The sequence below is a fragment of the Archocentrus centrarchus genome, unplaced genomic scaffold (genome assembly GCF_007364275.1).
Source record: "Archocentrus centrarchus isolate MPI-CPG fArcCen1 unplaced genomic scaffold, fArcCen1 scaffold_42_ctg1, whole genome shotgun sequence".
Taxonomy (NCBI): Eukaryota; Metazoa; Chordata; class Actinopteri; order Cichliformes; family Cichlidae; genus Archocentrus; species Archocentrus centrarchus.
Genome location: NW_022060268.1, coordinates 1,217,571 through 1,242,246, shown reverse-complemented (window position 1 = coordinate 1,242,246; position 24,676 = coordinate 1,217,571). Strand labels below are relative to the sequence as shown.

At 47.4% G+C, this 24,676-nt stretch overlaps 1 protein-coding gene across 2 annotated transcripts; it reads right to left on the bottom strand.

Moving 5' to 3' along the window:
- Positions 1-301: 301 nt before the first annotated feature.
- Positions 302-24,015, bottom strand: LOC115777067 (transcription factor 7-like 1-B). 2 transcript variants are annotated; one of them, XM_030724889.1, is made up of 12 exons: positions 23,052-24,015; positions 22,893-22,962; positions 21,790-21,923; positions 14,852-14,929; positions 13,525-13,642; positions 13,367-13,445; positions 9,465-9,539; positions 8,490-8,627; positions 8,229-8,394; positions 1,428-1,535; positions 1,302-1,350; positions 302-1,229 (listed from the first exon to the last, which is right to left on the bottom strand). In XM_030724889.1, exons 1-12 carry the CDS (start codon positions 23,244-23,246, stop codon positions 709-711), a joined length of 1,731 nt encoding a protein of 576 aa, XP_030580749.1. In that variant the 5' UTR covers positions 23,247-24,015; the 3' UTR covers positions 302-708. The 2 variants fall into 2 exon arrangements, with proteins under 2 accessions (XP_030580749.1, XP_030580750.1); XM_030724890.1 differs by having other exon boundaries at positions 303-1,229; positions 13,367-13,442.
- Between the last annotated feature and the right edge of the window lie 661 nt (positions 24,016-24,676).

Genomic DNA, 24,676 nt, shown 5'->3' with positions numbered 1-24,676 from the left:
GGAGGCGCTCCTGTGACACCACCATGAAGGAACAAGTCTACGGTGCTTCAGACTCGCTCACCTGTGTACACCTTTGTCCTCACCTGTTCAGGAAAAGGCGTCCTCGAGGGTCTGAACATGTTCCAAAGGTTCTAATGAGCGATCAATGAGATCCTTCCTGAGGTCATCAGCTGCTTTTTACCTGCGTTTGTAGGTAATTCCAAATATAATCTTTTAATGGCAGGAACATCAGAGCTCGTTACTTTAATCAGATTACCTGTAAAATTACAGATGTTATCAGAGCTTTTCACTTTGTACATTTTTATTTTTCATACGATCCGACTTTGACCTCTGAAGCATCGACTTCTTCTGCAGGCCATAAACCAGACGTGGTGTTACCGCTGACCTCTGACCCAGAGTGCAGACACAGAGAGCTTTGACACCGAGAGCTGAGTGAAGGTTTATTGACGAAGAGGAGGAAACACTCAAAACTAGCAGGTAAAAAAGCATCGTTACACAAACTAAGCCCCGCCCCCTCACCTCACCATTACTTCATAAAAGTGTCTTTAAAAAGTTTGTAAAAATAGTCTGGGGGGTCTGAGATGCAGTCAAATATTGACCAATTACTCGTCCTTTTATTCTCGTACAAAACGTGACACAGGTAGAAAAAAGCGTTAAAAACGGCGGCGGATTTACAGCGTTAAAAACGAGGTCAGATTTTGCCGCTCTTCACGGCTGATTGGTTCTTCGGCGCTGCTGAGTTAAGGCACCGTGAGAGCTCGAGGAGGTAGGAGGCGGGGCCAGGAAAGGCTGGCAGCGCAGAGTAGGGGGTCGTGGTGGTGGGGGCGAGGAGGCGAGGGTTTCGGAGGAGGGCCCCGTGGTGACCGCACCGCGGTTCAGAGACAGCGGCGGCCTCTGGGGTTTGGTGGTGAGGGAGAGCGGCTGCAGCTGCTCAGGGTACGGTGACGTGTGCCCGCCGAAGGACGACGAGTGCGTGTGCTCCGTGTGCGTCGACGCCGGGGCGGCGGGCGAGGCCAGCGCCGTGGTGGGGGTCGCAGGGGAGTCCAAGGAGGAGGCGGGGCTGGCCTGTGACAGGTGGGTGTGCGTCAGGTGGGAGATGCTGTGCGGCTGTGTCAGGTGAGGGCGCGTGTGCGTGGCCTGTGTGTGCAGCGGTGTCTCCTCGGCGCACACGGAGATGCGAGGCCTCTTCAGCTGCAGGGGGAAGTCGTCCGACGGCGCTGTGGCGGCAACTGAGGAGCAGACGCACAAAATGTTATCAGTCTGATATTTTCAACATCATCAAAGAGTGAACATCGCCTCACCTTCGAGCTTCATCTCCATCTTCGCCCTCTTCCTCTTCTTCTTCTTCCCCTGCGTGAAACAAGCCGTGAGCATGTCAGCTGACACAAACAGCCTCTGATTCGTTTCACATGACCTTTCATACTCACGTAGTTGTCTCTGGCGGACCAGCCGGGGTAAAGCTTGGCGTGCAGGAGCCTCTCCTGCCGAGCCAGTTCGTAATATTTGGCCTGCTCCTCCTTCGTCAGCGAGTGCCACTGAGGACGGAAAAACACGCCAAACGCGTCAAAACACAACAGGTCCACAACCACGACAACAACACTGAGACTCAGGTTCATTTATACAACAGCCTGGGGGGGGCTGGAGACCCTGCAGCACTGGGCCACAGCGGGGGGGTGACTCCCTCTGAACAGGAAGAGGACCCGGATCAGGGAGATCAAAATCACAGCAAAAATCAGAGCTGTCAGGATTTTGGCTCCAGCGTGAAATGATTTGTTTTTCTATTTTAAAATATGACAAATGAGGGGCGCCGGGGGGGCTCAGTGGGAGGGCAGGCGACCGTGTGTGCCGTGAGACAAAGCGCAGGTTCGAGTCCCGACCTGTTGTTCTTTGCTGTGCGTCTTCCCCAATCTCCTCTCCCACCCTGCTGCCTTCATACACCATCAAATAAAGCTGCTACACCACCCCAGAAAAGACAAATGATTGACGTTATTACAGTGATAATAATCATCATACGGTGAGGAAAATAAGTATTTGATACTCTGCTCATTCTGAAGTTTTCCCACCTCCAAAGAATGAAGAGGTCTCTAATTTTTATCGTAGGTACACTTCAACTGTGAGGATCTAAAAAAAGATCCAGAAAATAATCCATTTGTATTTTATTGTATGAAATAAGTATTTGATACAATAGAAAAACAGAAGTTAATAGTTGGTGCAGAAACCTGTGTTTGCAGTTAGAGGTCACACGTTTCCTGTAGTTCTTGTTTGCACACTGCAGCAGGACTTTGGCCCACTCCTCCATTCAGATCTTCTCCAGATCTTTCAGGATTCAGGGCTGTGGTTGGGTAACACTGAGTTTCAGCTCCCTCCAATGATCTTCTATTGGGTTCAGGTCTGCAGACTGGCTCGGCCCCTCCAGGACCTTGAAATGCTTCTTAAGGAGCCAGTCCCTAGTTACTGTGTTTTGGGTCATTGTGATGCTGGAAGACCCAGCCACAACCCATCTTCAACGCTCTTGTGCTGCGTTTGCACTAGTACCTACTTGACATGGCTCGACGCGGTTTGTAGGCTTTTCCATTAGGTCCTGGCACCAGGTACTTTTTTAGTACCCCCACCTGGAGCTCTATCTGGGCTATGACTGAGAGCCAGACAGCTTCCAGCAACATCGAGAAAACGGCCGAATCTGTGAGTGAAACTGTAAATGTGGTTTGTCCCCGTTTCACATTTTAATCATGCAATCCTCGGCCTTTACTGAATTACAGTGAAATTCAACAATCCACGTCCCAAATTCAGGCAAAATCATTTTTTTTGTGTGCTGGGATGTCAGAAAACAGGGGAGATTAGCCCCCAGGGCTGTAAAAGTCTGAGGTTTGTGTTCATAAAGAATATGTTATTTGAGGCAGTTTGTCATTTATTTAAAACAACTGTAGCTGTATAAAAAACTTTCAGTCATCCCAGACCAGGACAGCATCTCCACACAACCTCCTGAGCCACGTCTGCACTCAGGACCTTCACAACAAGAGCATCAGTACTGCAAAACGTCCCACAGAAAAGATGTCCAGGACACGATGAGTCAGTGTGATGAAGTTGGATATTTTATTCTTCAAAATGATGCAGACGCTCTGCCGTACACTAGCCTCAGAAACATTTAGCACTCTTGTGTCGACACTGGAAGGATATGATAATGAATTTACGCCTGTGCAAGATCGAGTCTTAATGACACTAACTGTGCGATAGCTGCCAGGTTCATATACCACAGAGCAAGATCATCTCCTACTGGATAGACAGACTGGAGGAACTTTTCCGACCATTAATTCCACGGCTGCCAAGAGAAACTATTCAACGATGCCTGCAGAAAAACCACATGTATTATAGGCTGCAGTGAGAGCCTTTTACACAATCCCCAAACTCCAGCGCAGAAGCATACAGCCACTATTATTCAGTCAAACATCTGCTTTTCATTGCACCATGGGGACTAATCGTGTTTGTGTCTGCTGCGTATGGTGGTCGATGCAGTGACAAGTTTATCACTGTGGACTGTGGAACATTAACATGCCTGAAGCCCGGTGATGAGGTTTCACAATAAAAGACTTGCTCTTTGAGAGGAAAGTTAGATTAGTAATTCCTCCTTTCACAAAAAAACCTGGACAACTACCTGAGGAACAGGTAACATACACCCGTCAGACTGCCAATGTCAGAATCCATAATCCAAGATCAATGAATCCATGATCAAAGATCAATTTTGAAAGTCTTCAAAATACTATGAGAAACGGTTCCTACCAGCATGGCTCCTAAACCTGAGAACATGTGCTGCTGTAGTCTCATGAGGATCTCATGTGTGATCAGTCTGATGTACATATATATATGCAAAACTAATACATATATTAGTCTTTATACTTTTATGCCTTTAGTGTATGTTATTGTGTTTTAGGGTTACTCGTTTAAATGAAACGGTTGCAGCTGTAACAGTAGTAATTTCCCTTTGGGATCAATAAAGTATTCTGACTGACTGACTGACTGATATATGCAGAGAGTCAATAATACCCAGGTCTCCTTTTAATCTGATCTATACAGTGTTATGAGATCCAGTACACATATAGTGCAATCAACTGAACAATGACTGTTTTACACAAATGGCAACAAGTTTTTGAAGAAAAATACAAAACTATTTGCAGCATTTGATGTCATCAGTGTGTCATTAATTTCCCATTTGTTTAAATTATGTACATTTTTGTTGTGGTGAAATATTCAACAAATCTCAGATTGAATGTCTCCTTTCATTGAAAGGACAGAGACTGAACTCTGGCTGTATGTTAATGTCTGACATTTACAGTTGTCACATGAGCATTAAATCTTGCCCATAATCTTTGAGTTTCTCTCACTGAGCTGCATACTCTTCTACAAGTCGAGGCAAGAATGACGAGCAGTAAAAAGCCTCTCCAGCTCTTTACTTGTTGCTTCATCATACTGCACTGTAAATGAAACGTGCTCACGAGGTGTCCAGAAGTGTGGCAGTCTTTGGACCTGTGCAAAACCCTGTAAGCTGCACTTGCTGTAACTGCTTCCAGATTTCTGCAGCAGCAGCTCTCCATCTACCGATCTGATGTCGCTGTATTTCTGGGTAAGCTGCTCAGTGAGTGGAGGATGGGCTGGTACAGGACATTTTATTTCTAGCAGCACATCTGAGTCAATGATCCCATCAGGACCAGCAGAGCGCCATGGCTCGTGCATGCTGATAACAGTACCCGTATGAATGGTGTTCATGCCCTGTTCTTTCAGCTGATTACAAGCTCTAACTTCATTTTCTTTACCATAGTTTGTTTCATAATTACCACTAAAGCAGGGGTACACGTGCTCAGATTTTTTGTGGTTGCACGAACTGGAACTTTTCTTGCAGAGCTCACTATAAGTCTGATTTTTCTACAGTTGTGCCACAAATCTGATGCACTTTGTTGTAACTGTGATGCTTGATTTTCAGAAACTTGAATATATGCCTGATAGAAAGCCCTGCAGGGATTACAGCCAAGATCAGAACTGTGTGCTTGGCGTGGCTGAAAAAACTGCTCATGTGTTCTGGAGGAGGAAAAGTGGCTTCGTTGGTGCTTTGCTAACACTGTCTCGGTGCGTTTGCGTCGCTGAGCCCCTGAGTTCAGGTTACACCTACAGTGCAAGCTATTGTTAACAAGAATGAATCGATCTGGGCAGCTGCTCCTCTTCTGTGCATGCTCTGAGAGCACTTCAGCCTAAACATTGATTAAAAGGTTATAACCGATCATAGGTTTCATTTAAACATCACATTTGTTATTGATATCTTTTTAATCTTTAAGATACCAGCTAATTCCTCCCAGCAGCTTAGACTTTATAACAATCACTGCTCCCAACAAAATGAAATGCAATAAGTTATTTACATCCCTGCTGCTAATTTGATTTTTTTCTTTTATGTAAATTGTAAGCTGCCTTACATCAGTCTGTACATTTTTTCAAATTATTTTATTCTGTAATTTTGTTCTTTTCCCCCCAAATTATTCTACCCAGTTGCACATCCTATTACTGTATTTTTTCCTTATGTTTTAAGCTTTCCTGTAATGTACAGCCTCTTACGTTATTTTATTTATATTGTGACACTACAGCATACAGCCTACACAAAGCTTTAACACTGCGTGGCTTCCACATGTAAACACGTAGCCGTTAGCACGATGACAGCTGCGTGTCTCCCCGATCACAGCCTTCAGCCCGTCCACTGTTTCTGAATAGCACTCTATTCAGTGCTCTTATAATTACGTGATTCCTCACCATCAACACCTTCGGAAAAAACAAGGTATTGTCGATGTAGCTGACTTTGGGCCATAGTTTCATGTCATCTACCCTGTTAGGGAGAGGTGACGGGTGAGGCACTGTTACCTCGCTGCTTTTTAAAGCATCCCTGCAATGTATCCACCTCCGATGTGGTACCATTTAGGCCAGGTAAAAGAAACTGCAGTCTCAAAATCAACAGCCAGTGTGTAAGCCCGCAACCATAAACAACCATAAACAACCGCAAACAACTGCGAACAACCGGAAATAACCGTAAACAACCGCGAACAACCGTAAACAACCATAAACAACCGTGAACAACCGCGAACAACCGGAAATAACCGTAAACAACCGTGAACAACCGTGAACAACTGTAAACAACCGTAAATAACCGTAAACAACCGCGAACAACCGTAAACAACCGTAAACAACCGTTAACAACCGCGAACAACCGTAAATAACCGTAAACAACCGTGAACAACCGCGAACAACCGGAAATAACCGTAAACAACCGTGAACAACTGTAAACAACCGTAAACAACCGCGAACAACCGGAAATAACCGTAAACAACCGCGAACAACCGTAAACAACCATAAACAACCGTGAACAACCGCAAACAACCGGAAATAACCGTAAACAACCGTGAACAACCGCGAACAACCGGAAATAACCGTAAACAACCGTGAACAACCGCGAACAACTGTAAACAACCGTAAACAACCGCGAACAACCGGAAATAACCGTAAACAACCGCGAACAACCGAAAATAACCGTAAACAACTGTAAACAACCGTGAACAACCATAAACAACCGCGAACAACCATAAACAACCGCGAACAACCGGAAATAACCACAAACAACCATAAACAACCGCAAACAACCGTGAACAACCTTAAACAACCGCGAACAACCATAAACAACCGTAAACAACCGCGAACAACCGAAAATAACCGTAAACAACTGTAAACAACCGTGAACAACAACCATAAACAACCATAAACAACCATAAACAACCGTAAACAACCGCGAACAACCGGAAATAACCGCAAACAACCATAAACAACCGCAAACAACTGTGAACAACAGCTCAAGCGGAAATTTAAAAAATGGCTTCCACTATGAATTAGGGGTAATGGCGCGAAGTCAGGAATACTGTGGATAGACAAAAGTTACAAAAAAAAAGAAAAGCAATTACTGGACTACATTGACTCCACCCACACTGAGGTGGTACTTAATTGTAATGGAAACAAGACCGAGTCGAGTTGTGTTGAGTAGGTACTACTGGAAAAGGAATATCTGAGGGAAGGATGTTGTTGATACATGACCCCATCCATCCTCCCTTCAGTACGGTGCAGTCGTCCTGTCCCCTTTGCAGAAAAACACCCCCAGAGTATGGCGTTTCCACCCCCCCCCGTCTCATATGACCACGTGACCTTCTCCCGTGCCTTCTCTGGATTGGTGAACTTCAAACAGGCCTGGACATTTGCTCTCTGCAGGTCATTGACCATACAATGTGATTTTCTGGATCTTTGTTAGATTCTGTCTCTCACAGCTGAAGTACTTCTGATTCACTGTCGTTTTAAATGCTGCTGTTTTTGTCACTGCTATTATTAATAATGCTGCAGTAACAACAGAATCTCCTAAACATGTGATGGTGCTCTCTCTGCTGCGGTCAAATGATCCCACAGTAACAATGAAGCCAGACTTTGTTCCTCAAACCGATTTTAAATAAAGTTGAAACGTTTGTGTCCCAGACTTGTATGATGCTGTGACAATGCCACGTTAGGCTTTCCTTCTTTCCACATTATGACTTCATTATTAACATAATCGGGATCTTTCCCTGCCAAACACTGACTCTGAACATTCATGAAGAACTACACGAACAAATACCACAATAAATATCACGATTAGTGATTCTTTTAAATTTGAAACTTCGAGTTATTCAGATCTATTATAAAATTCAGCTGTTTAAACAGTTAAAATGTTTCCAAGCTCATCACTATATTTTTGTTTGATAGAGCAGTCAGCAGCTCGACACATGGGGAGTGATGTCGCTATTGCGTCCCGTGTGTGGGGTTTCCCCTCAGTGGCGGTGAGGGCCATTTGTCGCTCCCCGTGTGTCAAGCCCATAAGAACTAGAGGGGGAGACGTGCAGCAGCGGGCTGTGGACGGGACTCGAACCTGAGCTGCTGCACATGCTCACCTGCTCAACCAGGTGAGCTAAACTGGCACCTGAAACGTGTCTTCTGTAATGCTTACAATCGTTTTTATTGATCATGATTTCAAATATGATCACCTCATTCTCCAAACGCTTCCTCAAATATTTTCCTGATGTGAAAATGTTCCAGTTTCTCCCAAAATGACAAAAAAATCCATCAAATAAACACACACACACACACACACACACACACGCGCGTGCACACACACACAGCTGTACCCTCTGTCCCAGGATCTGGTTGATGGACGAGCTCTCCTTCACTTTGCACATGGCGACCACTTTGGGCCGCTCCTCCCTCATGTACAGCATAAAGGCGTTGAGCGGCTTCTTGATGTGCGGCTTCCTGTCTTCGTTGCCCTCGTGTTTCACTTCAGGCGTCGCCTTCCTGTGGGAACACGGGGGGGTGCATGGCGTGCGTTATCATGGTGACAGAATGGGTGGCATGAGCATGTGCTGAAATGAGGTGATTGCTGTGTTTACCGCGGCTGAACGCTGCTGTCCCCGCCCACGCTGTCGCCTTCAGGTTCCTGCTTGACGCCCGTGGGAACGATGACGGAGCGGGCAATGGACGACTGAGGGGCGGGAACCAAACGAGGAGAGAACCCACTCGACACCAGACTGATGACAAAGCACGCGCACGTTATCGTTAGACGGCGCTTTAAACTTCACATTACAAAGAAATATCACGTGATTTCTTCAAGAACATTTTTACACAGCGATGGCTCCAGCTCAGACCTGTTTAAATAAAGTTTGCATTATTAGGGGCGTGGCCTCTCTGACTGACAGGCGGATGGTGGCACAGGCGGCTGTAGCTGCTAGCTGTCTGCTAGCTTCACCTCAGTCAAATCAAGTTTATTTATATAGCACATTTAAAACGACATTGACCAAAGTGCTGTACAAGACCTATAGGCCCAAGGACTACACTCAAATAAAACATTAAAAGACAATAAATAAATCATAATAAATAAATACATTTAAAAGCAAATACCTCAGCTAACTGGAGTCCCTGAACTGGACCTCTGGAGCATTTTTAATGCAATTATCTGACCAATCATATGGCTGCTGTGGCTTCATTGGACTAACAGACCGTTGGCTGTAATAACCTGTAATAAAGGTGGCTAACAGCTGCAGGACCAGATGTCACTGCTCTGATGCTAGTTAACCCCAAAGGTTTCCTGAATGCAGGATTACTTTGATAATGTGACGGGCAGGTGAAGCAACAGTTGGTAAAATAAGTGTGAATTATTAGTTTATGAATGTAAATGGGCTCTCAGCCCCGTTTCATTCTCCACAGGAAGCCTGGAGCCTAACGAGCAATCATAACGATGAGGTAAGATGATCACGCTTCTAGGTGCTGGTTATAACTGAGCGGGATGTTTCTGACTCTGTCCTCAAACTACAGATAAGCATCCAAAACATGAGCCAGCAGTCCGTTTACAGGCGTCGCTCACTTACCCTGACATGGAGGCGTTCATGGCGAGCGCTGCAGGTGTGAAGCCCCCGGCCACAGGGTACATGGGCTGCCCCTGCCTGCAGACAGAGACACGAGCAGACGGTGAGGAGACGGTTACGGCAGAGCCGCTTCCTGTTAACCTGAGACCATTTAATGCGTGAAGAAACCGGCTCTGCAGGCTCAACGAGCCCAGCCGCTGTTACTGAGGGGCTCTGTCTATTTATGCTGCATCCACTAATCAGGCCAGCTGAGGACGTCAGGGTTCCCCTCACTGTGTAAGCTTTGGAGGTTTTCCTGGACACATTTCTCCTCGACCCCGTCCACTTTCTGCTCAGCGCCCTGCGCTGGTGAATCTGAGATGTTTTTCCACTGTGACAGCTGTAATTAGCAGCTGCTCAACAGGTTAAACTGGATTAACAAACCATAACTGCTCACACACTGAAAGGAAAGCAAGTGCCAAAAACTGCAAACATCCAGCTTAATGGCAGAGATAACCATGTCTCTGGAGATCACCCCCTTTCACAACCATGTCAGAGGTAGTTTAGGCTTTAGAGGTGCTGTGATAGGCGGTCACAGGAAGCTATCGGAGGAGTAGTTTCCCAGGTGGTTACGTTCTGCAGGTAACCTCACACTGAGGAGGAGGCTCTGCTCACTGGAGATGTCTACTGGGAGCGCGGGTCTTTCCACACACCAGTTTCATGCACCCTGCCTGGGGTGGGAACTGGCTAGTAGTTTGGGGCCGGGTTGGCTGCTTCCCTAGGGTGCCACTGGCTCTGTGTTGGTACCCGTTCACCCACACTTGGTGTCCATGTGAGTTCTGTATGTGTGCCCATGAATGTGTGATGGTCATATGTGTGAGTATGAGTATATGACCTGTGTGTGTGTGGACAGCAGGGCCTGGGTCTGTGGCTTGCTGAACCTTGGCACCTGTGGGACACAGTTGCGGAGGGTGGGAGTCACCCGTCCCTATCGCTTCCCACTGCTCCCCGCTGAGCGCCACTGCTGTCCCTGGGGTGTTGGGTGCCAGCAGGTCCCGGGGTTCATGGCCGGATGTCTTGGTGTGGCTCTTGGCCCGCTCCCTTGGTGGTTGTGACCTGGGGTGGCTTCAGACCTCTTTGGCGTGGGTGGGGGCCTCTGCTGGGTGTCAGGTGCCTGGGGCCTCGGGACCGCATTCTCGGCTCGTGCGGGGGGGGTACCGGCCTATGGGGGAGGACTGGCGGCTCATTGCCTCTGATCTCTGGTTCCTCCTGTTCATGGGTCAAAGTATCCTTGGCGAGACACTGAAGCCGAGTTGGCCCCGATGCATCACAGAGTCTACAAGTGAGGTTGTGAGACTCTAGTACCAGTGCATTTAGCATTTACACACCTGACAGCAGGAGCAGCAGCAGCAAAAACAAAGTTACTCCAACAAAAACACCTCCTGCTGAAGGTGGAGACAGCACACCATCGACTCCAACCAGGCTACGATGGAGGGGATATCTGCAGACCCAAAGTAAACATGACTCCACCGAGCCAGGAAGAGCCAACGGTGGAAGAAGTTCCTGATGTGGTTTTCTCTGTAATGATTGTAGGTTCTTTACATACAATATGAAGCGTCTTGAGGCGACCGTTGGTCTGATTTGGTGCTATATAAATGAAACTGAAGTGAACTGGTTAAAAAGTTTGACCCAACACGTCCCAGACAGGAAACACTTCTCAGTGTGATTGTGTGGCAGTGCTGATCAGCTGCTGCAGCTCCAGGCTCCACCTACTCAGTCTTAATTTAGATGATGAACTATTTTCGTCATAGTTTTTGTCAACGACTCTTTTTTTCATGATGAAAACGAGACGATAACTAAATAAAAACTACCTAAAAGGATAAAAATTAAGCCACACTTTCGTCAACAAATGAAAACAAGATGAAAATTCTTGGCAGGGATGAAATCCAATCAGAACTTATTTAATTTTGTGAAAGGGCGGGACGAGTTAGGAAAACATCCAATCAAATGCACAGATTTGCTCTAAACCCGGGAAGGCCAAACTAGCCTGTGATTTGTTGTTACTTCTGAAAGAACTAAGTTATGTAAACAATGTGAGCAGAGAGAAAGAAGAGCCGGTGTATGGACACATTTGTCCTTTGATGTCTTAATTATTAATACATTAGCTGTTTTGTCATGTTTGGTGTTCATTTTTGCACTAAATGGCACTGCTGCTTTTGTGGTGCTCAGTTTCATAAAGAACGTAATATGCAGTTTTTTATGAACACTTAGAGCTGGGCGATATATCGAGTTTTAAAAAATATCGATATATTTTCATATACGATATAAAATGAGACTGTATCGTTTATATCGATGTAGTCTAGTTCACGTTACAATCACACTTGTAGCTCCACCAGTTCATCTTTCTCTTCTGCCCCCCCTCTCTGCTTCACCCGTTAATCAGGGAGGAAGCGACCACATGGCAGTGTTCCAACTTAGTGACTTTGTTGCTAGATTTAGCAGCTTTTCAGACCCCGCTGGTGACTTTTTTCCCCAAAAGCGACTAGTGACAAATTTAACGACTTTTTCCGGTGAGGTTGGAGAGTTTTAGAAACCTGAAATCCTCCGCTGTCGCCGTGTTTTACAGCCTTCATACTGCGTCCTTTTGTACGCTTTGGCATCGCCCGGACCCCCAAGAGTCCCTGGCTGCAGGTAAGAGGGCGCCGCCACACGCAGCAGAAGTTGGTTTGTACCGTAAGTCACGTGACCGTAACAGCAGAAGTGGGTTTTTCTTTTATGTGCTTGCAGACGCTGCGGCCCGTTGCTGTGATACGTCAGCGCATGTCTGTGGATTTACTGAGATGCTAAAATCCTGCAGATGGAGTTTTGTTCATTCAGTCTGTCACAGTACTGGATGTACAGGAGTACACACAGGAGGAAGTACTTTCCAGTGAAGTAGACTTCTGACTGGCTTTGTAAAGAATCAGTCAGCCTTTTCTGTTTACATTTTAATAGCACAGCTGTGAGTCTTTTCATAGAGGGAAAAAGCATTAATTTATTTGAGGAGCATTATTATTTAAATATGTCAATAGTTTATTTTTGAGTAGTTTCTCATGAACGTCTGCAGCTGAATGTTAATAAAAATGTCTGTGTGACATTTGGGACACGGAGCCTTTTTGTTTGTACCTTTGGGAAGAAAAAATATGGAGATATATATCATCTATCGCCATTCAGCTAAAAGATAGAGATATTATTTTTGGTCCATATCACCCAGCCCTATGAACAGTGTGATATTTTTCAGGCAGAGCAGGCCTACTCATCAATATTTTATCCTTATGCTCAATAAACGAGGTTAGGTATGTTATGTTTGTGTGTGTATATTGGTCTTTCAAGCATTAATAATATTTCATAACTTTTAATAAATGTTTAATTTTGTGTAAGTGTGTATAACGACTAATTCAAGGGAACTGAGGAAAGAGCATTTACACTTTACACCCTTTATATTTGATTCGACTGAATCGACTGCAGATTTAGTCGACTATATTCTTACGATAATTCTTCGACTAAAGCTGTTCAGATGACTAAATTATGACTAAAACTGAATCAGACGTGGCTGTCATTAGTAACGCTGCTGTTTTTCCAGGGAAACTCTTCCTCGGCTCACATTTGACTCGTGCTGTCGCTGCTGTTGCACGATGCTGCTGGCAGCTCGTTTCCAGAGTCACACTCTGAATGAGGAGGTGTGTCATCAGTGACGCAGCGCTTCATTTTGTTTCTGCCCGTCAGCTGCACTCACCGATTAAACACGCTCAGCACAGTTTTTCTGCCGTCACAAATATCATCAAGTTTCCTTCAAATATTGTGATATAATTGTGAGGCGACCCCTGGTGGAAGCCATAAATAACATCACCATAAGCATGACTGACCAAAATGTGCGTCCTACTCACAGCCATCCAAGAGGGTGGGGGATCTGAGACACTGCTCCTGGAGACACCGGGTAGCAGGCGGGAGTCCTGGACAACCCTGCTTCAGAGACAGCAGCTCAGCTTCAGAGTCACATTCAGGCCCAGAGGATTAAAGATGGAGGGCAGGTGAGGCTGCTTACCTGCTTCAGGAGAGAAACCAGGTGAGGCCCTCGGAGGGGAGAAGGCCTCGGGGCTGTAGGACAGCAGTGGGTGGAGGTGGGACACGTGGGGGTGCTGCACCATCGACACACTGTTGGACTGAAGCCACAAACAGGGACAGCAGCTGAAACTATTATTGAGTATTATTGATTACTGAGCTTTAGTTAGATGGAAGAAGAGATCCTTTTCTGACACTGATATTAAAAACATGTTCTTCTCGTCTCACTGAACACTCAGAGGAACCCTCTGAACCCAGAAATCAGACTGACGCAGGTCGGCTCTCTGTGAGACGAGTGATGATTCAGACACAGCGTTACCTTAATACTGGTAACAGCAGGACCAGAGTTACAGCGTTTCCTGCAGAAGCTGTAAAAACAGAAGGAATCACGGTGGGAGCTTTCTGACGCTTCCTGAATGATGCATGTGCAGCAATCTGTCAGGACATCGTGAAAATGATCATGTCCAATCCATGAAACTTAACAAAAGTCAGGAAGACACCAAAGAAATCAAACCCTTCAACTACGTCAGTGCTACAGTTAGTCCACCAGAGGGCGCTCTGCAACCAACTCATCTGAGCAGTAAATCCATAACTGCACACAATGATCCTGAAAGCAGCAAGACATCAGTGATGGAGACGTCCTCCCACCATCAATGAATATATCAAACTAATGCAGGAGTCAGGATACCAACAGACCCCCCCCCCCCCCCAGGTTAGTAAAGATATCATACAGATTCCAGCAAAGATGTGTTCAATATTAACAAAACTCATTAAATCAAAACTATTGGAAGCATGCTGTCAGAGATTAGCTTTAACATTTCTACAAATATATTTCAGTAACCATCCTGGAACAAACACAAACATCTCCATGGAAACAGATCAGCACTCTGTACAAGGCTGGATGCTACATAGTGTCTATTATACACTCCACTGATGGTTTTTCTACCGAGCGGAAAGGTAAAAGCTCACAGACGGACGGTTCATGTCGGGCAGGAGGACAATAAAAAGATATCTGCTCATATATCAGTGTTGAAACCAAATACTGGTATCAGTGTCAGTGTTAAAGACACAAATACAGACACAGTCTCAGACTGCCTGTCTGTATGATCGTTATAACTCTGATCAACTACACAAGTAACATGCATGACTTCTCTGCACTGAACCTGTGAACTGCAATCAGAGCTCGACATGCACGTTTAACCCTCATCCCGTCCCGTGCTCTCCACTGCTCTGCAATCACATCTGCGGGTCCACAGAAGCTGTGAACCGGCCCACCGGCATGGACCTGAGGTGCTCCGTCAAGGTCTTACCAGGTGTGAGGGAGTCGCTGTGTCTCGGACTGAAGCTCTTCCTGGGACGTCGAGCAGCGGCCACTGAAACGGCAGGTACTGCAAACACACACACACACACTTCATAAACCAACCATAATCCTTCATGCATGTAAGAGTGACTTCATATTACTCTCACGTCTGCAGTATTCCTGTGCGGTATTTACCAATGACCCCAGCAGTGACACAAATCTGGGGCAGGATTACTGGGTGCAGGGATTAAACCACTGCAGGAAATCATTTTCTTCAGTTTAATAAAGTTTTTGCTGAGGTCCACATCTGAGTTTCCTTCCAGCAGGTCTGACTAATCTGACACTCCACAGCAGCAGCCTCAAACCTGTCAGAGGACTGGTTACAAAAACCAGGGCACCTTACTGCCTGGTCAACTGAAGGATCAGCTGTTTCCAGACTTCGTGCAGCTCAGTCACAGCAAAACTGAATTTAATGCTCGACTTAAAGAAAACACGTTCACGTTCCCTCAGGAAGACAAAAACAACGCAAAGCTCAGGAAATATGAAGAAACAAACACTCTGATTCACACACACACACACACACACACACACACACACACACACACACACACACACACAGACAGAGTAACTGAACTGGAAGCATGAACACAGCAGGGATCGATATAACCCAGATAATGGCCTGGGCCAGGAAAATAGTGTGCTGATCCAGCTGGCCAATCAGCTGACTGATCAGCTGATTGGCCAGCTGATCTGTTACCCCTGATGGACTCGGCTGTGAAGCAAAGGGGCTGAAATGGATCCTCGATGAGGAGTTTTTTCTTACGGTCAGCGTTAAAGTGCCTCATCCAGCCTCATGTGTGGAGAGTTCTGCCATGTGTCCAGATGTTTCCAGCTGCTTCCAGCCCGTGTGCTTCAGGCAGTCACAGCAGGACTGAAGGAGGAGCAGCTAAAGTGAAGCTGGCTGCATGCAGACACACAGAGAGCTTTAAACTCAGCAGCAGAGACACCTGCAGCCTGCAGGGGGCAGTCTAAAGACAGGCTCAGCCCAGCATTTATTTTACAGGTTTACTCATTTCTGATGATGTTTTTACTGACACAGATTGGAATATAAATGTGAACGTCCTCACAGATGATGCTGTCTTCTTACAGCACAGACAGTCATTAAACCGGCTTTTTGTAGACCAGTAAATCCAAACTGGGGGCCAGTAAAGCTGATCTGCTGGTGGTCCAGTGCAACCTGCACTCAGAGGTGAATCTGTGGTGAGTCTGAGGTGTCTTTAGGCTCTGAGTGTGTTACTGCACCTTAAAACTTTAGTTGGTGCAGAGAGGATGGTGGAGGAAACTGATGCTGAGATAACACGCCCGATAACCAGGTGTTTACATTCCTGAAGCACAACCACACCAAAGCACCACGTGGACACGCCCACGCAGGGAACGGGCCAATGAGCCGGCTTACACGAAGGAAGACGGGCGACAGATAAGATCCAAACTGGAAATCCTGCTGAGCATCACGCTCACTCTTTATCACACACAAACAGCCCTGAAAGAGCCCGAGGAGCTCACTCATCCAATCAGCTGTGACCTCTGACCCCAATCCAGAGGAGCATCACCTCACTGTTAACCCTGTGGACTGCAGTAAGGCCAGGGTGGAGAAGCGTGGCCTCGTGATCACTGAGACAGGAACCAGCACGCCCCCATCAGTGAGGAAACTGCTGCCACCACCTTTAGATCAGCATCACCCTTATCTCCTTCTTTAACAAGCATGTGAACACCCACACACACACACACACACACACACACACACACACACACACACACACACACACACACACACACACACAGAGTGCATTACTGAAGGAAGCATAAAATCAGAGTTACTGCTGGGGAAAGTTATTAGTTTACCTCAGCAGAGCCTGAAGCTCTCAGCTTCGTCTGAGGTTTTCAGCTCTCTAAAGCGAGCGCGCTGTGAGGGAGGAGACTCGTAGAAGATCGTTCGGTCAGCACGAACACATAAACCCCACGAGCGTGGGAACGCTCCGTGACGGACGCCATCACACCTCTCAGCCCTACAAATGATCACAGTCCTGCAGAACCACGCGGCACCGCAGCGCCAGCCGGTGTCATATCGTCGGGTACCCGTTGTGTCATAACATGTTGGATTTAACAGGAAGCTGCTGCTCTCACAAAGTGAGAGTACTTCTTGTGGCTGAGTAACCGGAGCAGCACGTCCCTAAGTGTTAAGCCCCGGTGCCTGGGTCAAAGGGCACAGCATGGAGGAATAAAGAGCCTGACCACAGGGTGACCAAAGCAGGGAGACACTCCGAAGTCACAGATCAGAGCCAACATGGCGCCTGACCGAGGAGCTCCGAACATGGTTTGGTGCTGATTTAAAAGCTGCAGTTTGGTGTCTGTGCAGGTTCTCAGTCATCCAGCTTCAGGTCTAAATGGTAAATGGACTCGTTCTTATAGAGCTTTTCTAGTCTGAGCACTCAAAGCACTTACACAACATGTTTACATGCACCCACATACAAGCACTTCCATGATTAACTAAGTGCTTTTATTATCTAACATTCACACTCCAACGGTTGTGTCGGAGAGCAACTTGGGGTTGAGTATCTTGCCCAAGGATACATTGGCATGCAGCCTGGAGTAGCCAGGAATCGACCCGCTGACCTTCCGATCAGTAGGTGACCTGCTCTACTGCCTGAGCTACGCAGCTACGCAGTCTGAGTGCAGCTCCTTCTTTGGAGACCTGTGGAAGTCCAGATCAGCTGTGGGGTCAAGGAGGCCGTATGACTGTTGCAGCTGCTGGGGTTTATTCTGGCTGAGAGAAGGATGGTGGCACATTTTGGCTGGTGGTGTGTTGGTCTTTCCTCAGTGATGTGATGGCCTTCGTGTCCTGGACGGTGAGGCTGGAAGGAGGCGTTTCTGTGCCGACACCGCCGCCCTGACAGTGAGGTGAAGGTAAAACCGAGCCCCTCCCTTTCTGCTTGGTGAGGTCGCTCCCTGAGAGGTTCTTCACCCACTCACCGAGGCCGGCCGTGGCTGCGGTGACTCCCTGTTACGGTCCGGCTCGGCCTCAGGACTGGACCTTTGTGTTGTAGCCTTTTGTATGAAGGTGTTTGAGAGTGTGCAGTGAACGCAGCCCGTCAGTGTGACCCACAGAGCGGTTCCTCTTTCCTCCACGCTCACGACAAACCAGCAGAGCGCTGCTGTTTCTATTCTGCTCCAACACAAACAGGGAGTAAGAAAAGCAGAACTCTGAGTTTCCACAGCTCTGTTATTGTGTTTAACAGGGGAGAGTGTGTGTGTGTGTGTGTGTGTGTGTGTGTGTGTCTGTAGTTTTAAACAGGTCATCCTCCTGGTATTTTAAGACTCTGAAGACAATATGAGGGAAAACAAAGGAATTGTGGGATTGTCCGGCCTGCTGAAAGCTTTAACCAAACAGGCGCCGCCACACTTACACACACACACACACACACACACACACACACACACACACACACACACACACACGGCTCTGTCAGCACAGAGAGGCTGATATCAGAGCACTCATCTGCCCTCAGCCCTCCTGCTGCATTCACTGCTGCTCAGGTGTGACTCAGGTATGAACGCTCGGAGCCTCAGATTCAGCTCACCAGACGCTGATTGCATGAAGCTTCTTCAGCAGGAGCAAAAATACTGACAACACAACCAAACAGCAGGGAGCTGCTCCACCGCTTAAAGCTGAACTTCACCCAAAAATCCACCCAGCACCTTCTTCCTGCAGGGCTTTAAATCCAGCGGCCCTGCCACCGTTCAGACACCACTGCGTCGAGCTGATATGACCTGCTGAAACCCCCCAGGCTGAAAAATGAAACCCAGCAACCTGCAGTTCCTCTGACATCCAGCAGAGGCGCCAGCAATGAGTCAGTCACAGACTCCCATGAGAAAATGTCACGTTTACATGCTGGTACAGAAACTCCCCTCCTATGGGGGTCGGGGTGGGGGTGGGGGGCATTTCTGTGACTCAGCTGTTCAAACTCAAAGTGGCTCCATCCATCTTTTATGTACAGTCTACAGTAACAGTGAGCACTCAGAGGCACTGCAGTCAGTCGCATGTATCAACATGCATGTGTTAGCACAACACAGGCCTGAAACACTGGATTACAACACACACACACACACACACACACACACACACACACACACACACACACACACACACACACAGAGCGTGACTTATTTTAGAGCCTTGAAGCACACTTGCAGCTTTAGCATGTCTGCAGTACTCGCAGGCCTGTTTCTGAGTTCTCTGTACTTTTAGCTGCAGTGCTGACCTCACCGGTCTGCAGCGTGTTCCCCTCAGACGGAGGCGAGCGGTCGCAGCTCTGAGACGGAGGTGAGCAGACAGGCTGTCTCTGCGTCAGTAAACAGCCTGTATTATGGTTCAGCTGGTGTCCAAATAATGATAGCCTGTTTACTCGGACTCGCCTTCAGACTGCCAGGCGCTCCTCCTCCTCCCTTATAAACACTCAGAGGGTGAAAAGGTGCACAAGGTCTGAACTGTGAGCAAAGCAGGAATACCTGTGCTGTTTCACACCTGAACAACAGGAAACCGATCAAATCTCTTTGATACGCTCTAAACCTGCCTGCAACCAAAGCCTGCTCACACATGATTGGTCAACAGTCAACAAACACCAGCAGTCACCGGTCTGTCATGGCGTCCTGAGGGGCCAATAAGCTCCCAGAAACACGCAGGTGTGTTCTTGCTTGGAACACCCGTCCCCACTAACTGTGAGCACGCTCCCCACGGACACAGCAGCTGCAAACTGTCAGTATCACTGCGGCTTACAATAAGAACCTGTTACATTAAAACTCATTCGGAGACAAATGACTTTATTTTGGCCACATTTAAAAATGTGAAATGTCTCAAAATTCTAGATACGATGCAGAATATAATCCATAATCTAACATCAGAATATGAATAAAGTTTCATCCCAATCACTTTAAAGCAGCGAGCAGAAAAGTCTGAGGAGCACCTGTAATTGCTGACCAATCACAGCTCTGTTTCTAACTGCTGTTAGCGCACACAGGTGATTTATCCAGGAGACCTCAGAGTGCACCTGTAAGACTTTCAAACAAACCAGAGAAGCAAAGGAAACCCGACCGAGCTGCTCGAGCACGAAACCCCCCAGGCCCGTGGGTCATTAGAGGGCTGAAGGTCAGGATCATGTGCTCTCAGACAGACAGCAGCAGCTGTAGGAACCAACAGGAACCGTGACCGCAGGGGTCAAATTATGACACTGGGACAAGCTCAAGAAGAGGCCCTGCTCGTCCTCCACATTTGGTGCCAACACATAAAACCGTCTGGTAACTCAGCGGCACCCACACCGATGGGTGACGTCCCAGCGCTGCATCCGTCTTTACTCTGTCAGTGTGTCCCACACCGCATCAGAAACTCCAGAAACCTGCCAGTCTGCAATAAACACACCCGTTCCCTCTGCAGTGTTTTAGCTCCACAGCAATCACACTGTGAACAACCTTAATGCGACCTTCTGCTGGAGGTCACCATCAACTTTGCTGTTTGCTTTAATTCCTCGGTCTGACAGAGAGGCAACTTTCCGATTAGAGCCCCTCAGCGTTCCGCTGCATTAACCCCTAATCCCAGCTGAGCCTCCCGAGAGCTGCAGGGCTGCGAAAATCCTGCTGTGAGTCCTCCGAGCTGAAGCAGCTAATCTGCAGCACCTCAGACTGTGTCCAGGCCTGCCTCACACACACACACACACACACTCCTCGTCTCAATTTGCAAACCCCCCCGCAGCGCTGCTGCTTCCTGAGTTGGGGTTAAAGTTTGTCACGTGCACGAGCCTGAACGAACCATCACAAATGTAACGACAACATCCCAGAAAACACGCAAACATCACAGACACAAAACTAACCACAGCTCACTGAGTGTGCTGACAAACACCCCAAACATAAATCAGACCGCTCTGACGTGGATGAAGTGTCTGAAAATATCGATAACCATTTAAAAACATGAATATCTTAATAAAATAAAAATATCAAGAGAAGGCAGAAAATTAGTCAAAAATGTAATAAAATTCCAGGAAATATTTCATGAAAACTTTTAATAAATAAAATTAATTAATTAAAACATTTATGAAAAATGAAAATAAAAAAGTCATAAAAATTTATGAAAAAAGTCCAAAAAATGTGAATAAAATCTGAGAAATGTTTCTAAACACGTCTCTGGAGCTTGAAAAAGGCGACTGGACTTCTTTTTGTTTCTTGAAGACGCCAATGTCCAATGTGCCAATGTCCACATTTTGGACAGGGAAGACAGATGGTTTGAAAGAGGAGTGAAAGAAGCCATCTATGTCCACTGTGAACAACCATCATTGAACAGAGGAGGTGGATTACGTCACCAACTTTCCCCCGCTTACAGTGCTGTCCTGAGCTCCCTTCCCAGACGTCTCAACCCCCATTCACACCTTTGTTCCAGTGACCTCAATAGGCCACAGGAAACAATGGAGCGGAGTCCTAAATTGGTTTCAACTGAAACCACTGATTAAATATGACCCACGCCCCCTTCACACCTGGGCACATGTGTTCACGCACATGAACAATAGAGGGTCATAACCACCTCCAGGGGACTACGCCCACAGGGGATTAAATACCTGGGTCTCTCCACCATTTGGTTGAGAACTGAAGAAGCCTTTCGGATGAGAGGTGAAACGTCTTCAAGAAACAAAAAGAAGTCCAGTCGCCTTTTTCAAGCTCCAGAGACTACTATGACCTGGATAACTGAGAATCTACACAGACATACGTTTCTAAACACGCTCAATATTAGGCCTGAAAAACATGATGGGTAATAAAATCTAAACATGATAAGCGGGCTGCTGCACTCTGACCTGCAGCCTCAGAGCAAGGCTCAGTTTCACCTGAGCAAGTGTGTCGGCGTCTTACCGTCCGCGCGCTCGGCGTCAGCGCTCCGTTGGCGAGGTAGGGGCTGCAGAGGTTCCCGAGGTCGGGGAACATGAAGAACGGGTACCCGACGTAGGGCGACGGCTGGAGGAGCCCTGCGTCCTGCTTCCTCAGCGCTGAAGAACACGGTCAACACAATCGAGACTTTCAAAAGGGCAACTTTTTACAGCTGAAGGCAGACAATGAACGAGCTGCACCCCTCAGACTTTTACACTGGAGGAGCCGAGCTCACAGGAAACCATCAAACAGCTGCTGCTGTGATTACAATAACCTGGGCATGGAAAATCAATCAACGGCAAAAAACTAGGGTTAACCCAAAAATATGCCGTTAACATAATGTAATGATATGATTCAGAGAATCCAAAAGAGCTCTAAAAATGCCCCAAACCCCCAGGATATGATGGATTATTAATAAATAAATTCATTACTTAAAAGACTGACATGGCAGAAATATGAATAAAAATATTACCATCAGTAATAAATTAACATTATAAAATGTTAATATTAAAAATAATAAAATATGAATATGCCCCAAAACAACCTAAAAACAGAAAATAATGTCTTAAAGAAAGTTAAAAATATTTAAAATATTACAAATGTTATTGAACGCCTAAAAAAAATGAAAAACTGTCTAAATAAAATGAATAAAATATTCCAACAAAGTCATAAACAAATACATAAATGTAATAAATTAATAAAATGTCAAAATACAACTAAATCCAAATAAATAAAGTCTAAAAAAATCCAAAAGATGCCCCAAAATGTTACAAATATTTATACAAATATATATTAAATATCCTTGAAACTGAGTCAAAGTCTGTTTGTGAACATTATTAATACAAATGCTAATAAATGAGAAATAAACGTGGGAAATACCGCCGCTGACGTTACTGAAGTGCCCGCAGAGACTCACCTGGACACACCGTGTCACAGGTGAGTTTTCAGAGTTTGATGAGCTCCACTGTTTCCTGCTGCTGCTCTCCGCGCACCGCCGGCGGCCGCAGCCTACTCCCTCAGCGGGATTAATAAACCCTTCCAGCCCTGGAAATAGTCCCTACCTGCAGCTGCACCCCTGCACGTCTTACCTTCCTCGCACAGCCGGCTCCGTCTGGCCCTGCTCTCCACATCTGGACGGGGCTTGGGGCGCCTGTCTGCCTGCACAGAGGAACACACAGAGCGGGTAAACAAAGCACCGAGCACCGCTGAAGTCCCGGCAGCCCCACGCTGGCCCAGCTCTGACTCACCTCCGAGTCCGAGCTGCTGTTCGTCTCGGACTCGTTGACCAGAGAGGACTTGACGTCGTCCAGGTCGCGCTCGGCGGACACGTTGCGCTTCTCCTCCTGCTCCCCTTCGTCCTGGAACGCGATCAGCTCGTCGCTGGCCCCCAGGTCGTCCCCGGCTCCCAGGTCGTCCCCGTCCTCCCTGCGCAGCTGCGGCATGCCTGGACGCTAGCGGCGGCTAACGCCCGGAGCGACTTCGGGCTAACTTAGAGTTAGTACGCAAAACTCCCACAAGACCGCCCCCCCTCCAGGAAAGCAGTTAGCTAAGGTTGGCGGTGCGGGAGGCCCCTCACAGACGGCGTTAACGCCAACTTAACGGCCTTTTTTCTCCTTTTAATCCGTTAATCCAACAAAAAAACTCCCCAAACTAGCTTACATGCTAGCTAGCTCCGTGCGGCGTTCACGGACACTTCAGCTACAGGCGTCGAATTCCTGAGGTGTGGGGGTCCTTCAGCCGCGTCCCTCCAAGAAAAACGTCCTTAAAAAGCACAGTCTCCAAAACAGATGCCTCAGATGATCTAAAAAGGTCCCCTCCCCACAAACAATGCAAATACAAATACAAAGATCCCTCACCAGCGAACCGTCGACATGTTAAAAAGCGAGCCTGAAAAGTTCACGTCCCCCTCTGTGCAGTTACTCCAGCGGAGAAAGTGGAGGGCCTGTTCGCGGCGATCCCTGTATCGTTATTCCGCTTTGAAACGTGCATAATTCCGCACAGTGCTGCGGTTTTACACTGCTCGTTTCCGCATATAGCTCAGTTTGCTGATTCAAGCCGTTTGTCGGAGGCGTGGGAACGGAGACGGGCTGCTCGCTCCTTCTGAAGTGGAGTGGAAGGAAAAGACTGCGGGGGTGGAGGCTGGAAGGAGAAGGGGGTGCCGGGGACCTCCACTGGCCCCGGATCAGTTCACAGGAGCCCGTGCGGGTTCACGGAACCGCAGGCTGAACTGATCCTAGATCAGGCACAACAGGTTGATCCTATCTGCGCGCAGAGGAGGGAGGGAGGAGTTTAAATGGAAAAAAGGAGCCTTTAGAGTTTAAAGGAGCAGTTCGCCGCTTTCTGCCGTCCCGGATTAAAAGCCGGCCTGCCCCTCAGCACCAGGGCAGGAGCCAGCAGCAGCCCCCAGCCCCAAGCTGGAGCTCCAGCTTGGGGCTGGGGGCTGCTGCTGGCTCCTGCCCCAAGCTGGAGCTCCAACCCTGCAGGTCCTCCAGCGGCCAGCAGAGGCGCCAGCATTGAGGCAGCCCCTCAGAGTCCCATGTTAAACTCCACAGCAGAAACAAACACATACAGCAAACACACTCACAAAAACCAGTTGTGGTCTCTACTGAGTGTTCTCATGGTGCTGCAGGGTGGTCCTCCACAGTGGGTGTGATCGCTCCCTGACAGGCTCCCGGAGGATTCGGACTCTCACTGCGTGAAATCGGCTCCAAAGAAAGTGCTGCACCAAAAACCTCAGTCTGATTGCTTTGGTTGCCTGCAAATACTAACTACTACCTGAGTGGCAGTAATACTGTAAAAACTGCAACAAAGTGGAAACGGAGGAGGTTCACCTTCAAAGTAAAAGTCAGTGCTGCAGCCAACATGTTCTATA